Source organism: Papio anubis, chromosome 1, assembly GCF_008728515.1.
Source record: "Papio anubis isolate 15944 chromosome 1, Panubis1.0, whole genome shotgun sequence".
Classification (NCBI taxonomy): Eukaryota; Metazoa; Chordata; class Mammalia; order Primates; family Cercopithecidae; genus Papio; species Papio anubis.
In genome coordinates this window covers 214,591,133-214,597,927 of record NC_044976.1, presented here as the reverse complement: position 1 = coordinate 214,597,927, position 6,795 = coordinate 214,591,133, and the positions used below count along the sequence as shown (strand labels likewise).

Here is a 6,795-nt window from a genome sequence, read left to right as displayed (position 1 = left end):
TTCGTTCAAGGTGTACCACATACAATGCCATGCATCCGGGTACTTCTAAGCAAATTAGGGAAGCAACCGGGCATGGCGGCTCACGCCCGTAATCCCAGCACTTTGGGAGACTGAGGTGGGTGGATCACTTGAGATCAGGAGTTCGAGACCAGCCTGGCCAACATGGTGAAACCCCGTCTCTACTAAAAATACAGAAATTAGCCAGGCGTGGTGGCGGGTGCCTGTCATCCTGGCTGCTCAGGAGGCTGAGGCAGGAGAATCACTTGAACCTGGGAGGTGGAGGTTGCAGTGAGCCGAGATTGCGCCACTGCACTCCAGCCTAGGCGACAGAGAGAGACTCTGTCTCAAAAAAAATAAAAATAAAAATAAAAAATAATTAAGGAAGCAAAAAAGTAGATGAAGAAGTAGCTTGGAGAAGCCTAAGACCTGTGGGCTTCTGGGGTATTTTCAGTAGGGGAGCCAGAGGGAGGGCGGATGGTTTGCCTCCTGTTAGAGGCATGCGGACCGTGGGGATATTTGCTGATGCTGGACAGCCCTGGTTTTGGTTCGGATCCATTCCTCTCCCCCACCCGGAACACACACTTTAGGGAAGGCCAGCCCTGCCTTTGGTAGTAGAGGGGCAGCACTGTCTCAGGCCTAAGCCAGGCAGTGATGGTTCCAACAGGGACTTGGCTGATCAAGTCAGAATGAAGTTCAAGACTGTCGTTTCATGTCTAGGGTTAGAAGTATTCTTTCCTGGTAACCTATCTCTGCAAGGGAAAGGCCATGGGCTGCCTCTGCCATCCTGAGGATATAAGGAAAGGGGCTGCCTGAAAATGAAGCCAACCCAAAGAAACAGATCCAAGAATTGGATTCTGATGATGGCATCCGGGCCCTGGATCAAGCTGCATCTGAAGCTATGTCTGCTTTTAGACTCTTCTGTTACATATAAGCCAGTTACTTCCTTTTATGGGTTGAGCTTTCTGTTACTTGGAACAGCAATGATCACATCTATGGTCAGATGATAATTTTGTAAAATACAAAGACTGTGCAAATACACCTCAGTATTTCCCTATTATATCACTTATTTCTTTGTCACAGGTTTATAAAAAGGGGCATAAAACTTCCTGAAAATTCTGCCTACATAACATTTGTATGAGTTTCATAATTAATAAAAATATACAAAAGTTTCAAAACTAAAGAAACTAAAGAAAAATGTAGTTGACCAAATTAATTTTGAACTATGTTTGCCCTAAATATTTTAAAAATAGAAGTCTATGCTTGACCAATGCAGATGAACCTGGCTTAACACCATTCCTGTCAACACCTCCGCTGTCCGCTTTTGGTAAAGGGCCAGGTGTCGTATTGTCTGAGGCTTTAGTGGCCTGCAAGTCAAAGTGGGCCAAACCTCATGTTGCTCTTAACTGGTAATCTGCCCAAACTGCATGATTCCACGTTATCCATGTGTCACCCCCGAGGTGCCTTCCCACTGGAGAAATTCGCTCAGAAGCTCTTCATTGAAGGTGCTAAGTGACAGGTGTCTCTGTATCTGAAGTGGAAATTATAGCAGTTGCTGAAAATGTCACAATCACTGATTGGGTATCCGAGGGACACACCCAAAATAAAATGTTTGAAACATGCTGCAAAGAAAAGGATAAGCAAAAATCTACCAGGCAAAAGAAAATGAGGAAAAGGCTAGAATCTAGTTCTATATAAACCAGAACAGCCACTGCAACTTAAACCCGAATTTCTGTTCTCAACAGCATTTTTGTCAGGAAAAAAAAATACAAATAATAAATAAATAAATAAATCAGAGTTTCTGAAAGAAGGAAAACCGCCTCCATATTCTTGAGAAGGAAACTGGTTAAATAAAATATGGCACATTCGTGCAATAGAATATTATGCAGTCATTGAAATCGATGAGGTGGGTATGTATACAACCAGGAACTGAGCGTATGGGACCTGTTGCTTCGTGAGAAAAGTGTGGTGTGTAGAGAAGCATGAAGGGCACGTAAGGACACCACCTACCTGTTCACACAAGGACTCCCTGGATTCGGTGTGCTCAGGAGGGAGGCGTCCGAGTGGTTGTGGGACACATTTATACAGAAAAATTAGTTTTTACTCTGTGTGCCTTTATACCTTTTGAGTTTTGTACCACGTACGTTTTACTCATTCAAAAAAATAAAGTAAGTTTCTTTTTTTTACATCTTTTAGATTATGGTCATCCATCTTATTTTAACTAAATGGCCAACAGCCTGTATCTGATGCCCCAGCATATCCACTGGGTTCACGTCCTTACTCTTTTATTTATTTATTTATTTATTTGTTTGTTTGAGACAGGGTCTCGCTCTGTCGCCCAGGCTGGAGTGCAGTGGCGCGATCTCGGCAAGTCTCCTCAAGCCAGAGTTTTGTTTGTTTGCGTTAAGACACAGCTCAGATGTCACCTCCTACTTTCTAGACTCCTGAAGCCAGAGTTTTGTTTGTTTGTTTGTTTGTTTGAAGAGGCAAGGTCTCACTCCATTGCCCAGGCTGGAGTGCAGTGACTCAGTCAAGGCTCACTGCAGCCTCTAACTCTTGGGCTTAAGCGATCCTCACACGTAGCCTGCACTTCAGCTCCCAGGTAGTTGGGATATAGGTGTGAGTAACCACACCTGGCTAATTTTTTCTTTTTTTTTTTTTTTTGATACAGATAGGATCTTGAGGTCAGGCATAGTGGCTCACGTCTATAATCCTAGCACTTTCGGAGGTTGAGGCAGGTGGATCACTTGAGGCCAGGAGTTCAAGGCCAGCCTGGCCAACATGGTGAAATCCCGTCTCCACTAAAAATACAAAAACACTAGTCAGGCATGGTGATGGTGCCTGTAATCCCAGCTACTCAGGAGGCTGAGGCAAGAGAATCGCTTGAACCTGGCAGGCAGAGGCTGCAGTGAATCAAGATCACGCCACTGCACTCCAGCCTACGCGACAGAGTGAGACCCTGTCTCAAAAAAAAAAAAAAAAGAGAGAGAGATAGGGTCTCACTGGGCTGCCCAGGCTGGTCTCAAACTCCTGGCCTCAAAGAACCCTCCAGACTCAGCCTCCCAAAGCACTGGAATTACAAGTGTGAGCCACAGCACCAGGCCCAGGGTGGTCGTTTTGTTTTCTGTGCTCTGTGCCCATCAGCAGTGCTTTGTCCATCACTCTGCCCTGGTGGTGGCCACTGGTGTGTGATTTGCCTGTTCACACGCCCACCTCCCTCACCAGCCAGCCAGCCCCATGAGGGCAGGCACTGTGCATGATGGTCCTTTGAGCCCTGCTATATAGTTTGGTGTGCCGTGCTCAAGGAAGGCACTTACTGATGAATAAATACATGAATGACAGTGGTTGAAAGAATGAGTGAGTCCTGCATGTCAGAGGTGGCAAACGGAGCTGAGTTGAGAAACTATTAATCTACTGTCACCAGGTTCCCTGAACTTCACTTCTCAACTGAAAAGTGCACCCTTCCAGAAGGGACAGCCATTCCTGAGGATCCAGGAAGAAACACTCTTCCCTCCCCATTGCTAAAGAGTGGGCAATAATTTTTTTTTTTAAATAAATAACTTAAAGACGGGCAGGGTGGCTCACGCCTGTAATCCCAGCGCTTTAGGAGGCCGAGGCAGGCAGATCGCTTGAACTCAGGAGTTTGAGACCAGTCTGGGCAACATGGTGAAACCCCGTCTCTATAAAAAAATACAAAAATTAGCCAGGCGTAATGGCGTGCCTATAGTCCTAGCTACTCGGGAGGCTGAGGCAGGAGAACTGCTTGAACTGGGGAGGTTGAGGCTGCATGAGCCGAGATCGTGCCACTGCACTCCAGCCTGGATGACAGAGCAAGGCCCTGTCTCAAAATAAATAAATGAATACATAATAAAATAAATAATTTAAATCCCGACTGGGTGCGGTGGCTCACGCCTGTAATCCCAGCACTTTGGGAGGCTGAGGTGGGCGGATCATGAGGTCACGAGATCGAGACCATCCTGGCCAACATGGCAGAACCCCGTCTCTACTAAAAATACAAAAATTAGCTGGGCATGGTGGTGGTGCCTGTAGTCCCAGCTACTTGGGAGGCTGAGGCAGGAGAATCGCTTAAACCCGGGAGGCGGAGGCTGCAGTGAGCCAAGATCATGCCACTGCCCTCCAGCTTAAGCAACAGAGCAAGACTCTGTCTCAAAAAAATAAGTAAAATAATAATAATAATAATAATAATTTAAATCCCTTGATTAATAGCATCTCCCTTTTCACTTTTAAGAAATAAAAAATCTGCCATATTTCACCAAACGAACAGGCAGGCTGTTCGCGCATGAGTGAATTTCCTCTTGAGTGAGTCCTCAGCCCGACATGAAGACTGCCAGGAACTGGCTGCGGGCCAACCGTTTGGCTTTGCATGGTGGTGTCCCCAGGGATGTCATACATGACGGAATCTAGGGACAACTTAGGAAGACAATTTTTTTTTTTTTTAGATGGAGTCTCACTCTGTCGCCCAGGCTGGAGTGCAGTGGCGTGACCTCAGCTCATTGCAACCTCTGCCTCCCGGGTTCAACAATCCTCCTGCCTCAGCCTGCCAAGCAGCTGGGATTACAGGTGCCCAGCACCAAACCCGGCTTTTTTGTATTTTTAGTAGAGACAGGGTTTCACCATATTGGCCAGGCTGGTCTTGAACTCCTGACCCTGTGATCCGCCTGCCTTGGCCTCCCAAAGTGCTAGGATTACTGGCGAGAGTCACCACGCCCGGCCCAGTCAGACAATTTTAAAAAAAGAATCCCAACCATTGAGGCCTAAGCTACCAGTAAGGGACTTGGTGGCAGACCCCAAGCAATGGCGTGATAGAAACAGCATCCTCCTTTTGGATCCTTTTTTTTTTTTTGAGCCAGAGTCTCGCTCTGTTGCTGAGGTTGGAGTGCAGCGGCGCGATCTCGGCTCACTGCAAGCTCCGCCTCCCGGGTTCGCACTATTCTCCTGCCTCAGCCTCCCGAGTAGCTGGGACTGCAGGCGCCACCACCACGCCTGGCTAATTTTTGGTATTTTTAGTAGAGACAGGGTTTCACCGTGTTAGCCAGGATGGTCTCAATCTCCTGACCTCGTGATCCTCCCGCCTTGGCCTCCCAAAGTGCTGGGATTACAGGTGTGAGCCACCGCGCCAGGCCTTGGATACTTTTAAAATGAATTGCTTCCTTTTCCTTTTCGCTTCTGTGAATAATAAAATGTAACAGAACAAAATCAACTCTCTTTTATTTCCAGACTAGACATCACGGTGTACCAATAGCTGTCCCAGCAGTGACAAACACCAGCCTTGGACCGGGAGTCAGGCAGGTCTGAGTGTACCAATGGCTGTCCCCGCAGTGACAAACGCCAGCCTTGGACTGGAGAGTCAGGCAGGTCTGAGTGTACCAATGGCTGTCCCCACAGTGACAAACACCAGCCTTGGACCGGGAGTCAGGCAGGTCTGAGTGTACCAATGGCTGTCCCAGCAGTGACAAACGCCAGCCTTGGACCCGGAGTCAGGCAGGTCTGAGATGGGAGCCCCACGTCATCACTTGCTGGCACCATGCCCTTAATCTCTGAGTGTGTCAGCTTTTCTAACTCAACTGGGGACAAGAGCCGTCACTGTGAGGTTCTTGTTCTTGTGGGGATTAAATGAGATAATGGGAGTAAAGTGTGAGTGTGGTATTTGGCACATGATAGATGCTTACTGACTGTTAGGTGTTACATTATTATTGTTATTACTCTAATATATTTCCAGCATTCACTCTTGTTCTCATATTTGAACATGTTAATGTTCATGTTGTATGATCATATTAATTTTAGATTAGAAATTACCATATTTTCTATAGCCAGCTCCTCCTTCTACTGCATTTTTTCCCAAGAGCTGCCGTTTCAGGCAATAGCCATGTCTTCAACTTTTCTGTTTCCCACAGTACTTAGCACAGTGCAGAACAAACAGTAGACCTGATAAAATGCTGCTGAATTGAATAATGAGAAGACAACAGAGTAACGTGACGATATCATCTGTACTCTAGAAATGGCCTGTGGTCAGCAGCCTCCACTAATTAAGATCCCTGAAAGCAACTCTTAGATAAATTTTTAATAGATTTTCTTAGAATCTTTATAAAGGAGTACCTGGAAACCTCATAAAACTGGCATTTAATCATGTCTTATTTGGCTGACTCACCTAAAAGACACTGTGATAAGCTCTTAAGGGGGAAAAACTTTATAGAAAAAAATAATCTTGGAACCACAGCAGAATAAGCAAACATATTCTTTAAGGACCAAGGTAAGGTGTATCCTGTTTTTTAAAAATATAAGATATTATTATAAGAATCACACTCAAAATAGTATGAGGGGCCAGGTGCAGTGGCTGACGCCTGTCATCCCAACACTTTGGGAGGCCGAGGCAGGCGGATCACTTGAGGTCAGGAGTTCGAGACCAACCTGGCCAACATGGTGAAACCACTGTCTCTACTAAAATTACAAAAATTAGCTGGGCATGGTGGCAGGCACCTGTAATCCCAGCTACTTGGGAGGCTGAGGCAGAAGAATTGCTTGAACCCAGGAGGCGGAGGCTGCAGTGAGCCAAGACCATGCCACCGCACTCCAGCCTGGGCAATGGAGAGAGACTCTATCTCAAAAAAAAAAAAAAAAAAAAAAAGTATGAAGGAAGAATGGGAGTCACTATTTGAGGGGTATGGAGTTTCCATTTGGAATGAGAAAGTTCTAGAGATGGATCAGGGCGATGGCTGCACGACAATGTGAATTGACTTAATCCTGCTAGACTATATGCATAAAAGTGGTTAAAATGGT

General features: G+C 46.1%; 1 protein-coding gene across 1 annotated transcript in view; it reads right to left on the bottom strand.

The window, feature by feature from the left end:
* Positions 1-356: 356 nt before the first annotated feature.
* EFCAB2 (EF-hand calcium binding domain 2) overlaps positions 357-6,795 on the bottom strand; it is a 153,339-nt gene continuing 146,900 nt past the window's right edge. The window contains exon 6 of the mRNA XM_031660123.1: positions 357-1,619. Coding sequence (XP_031515983.1) covers positions 1,483-1,619 — 137 coding nt within the window. The 3' untranslated portion in view covers positions 357-1,482. The remainder of the gene's footprint in view (positions 1,620-6,795) is intronic.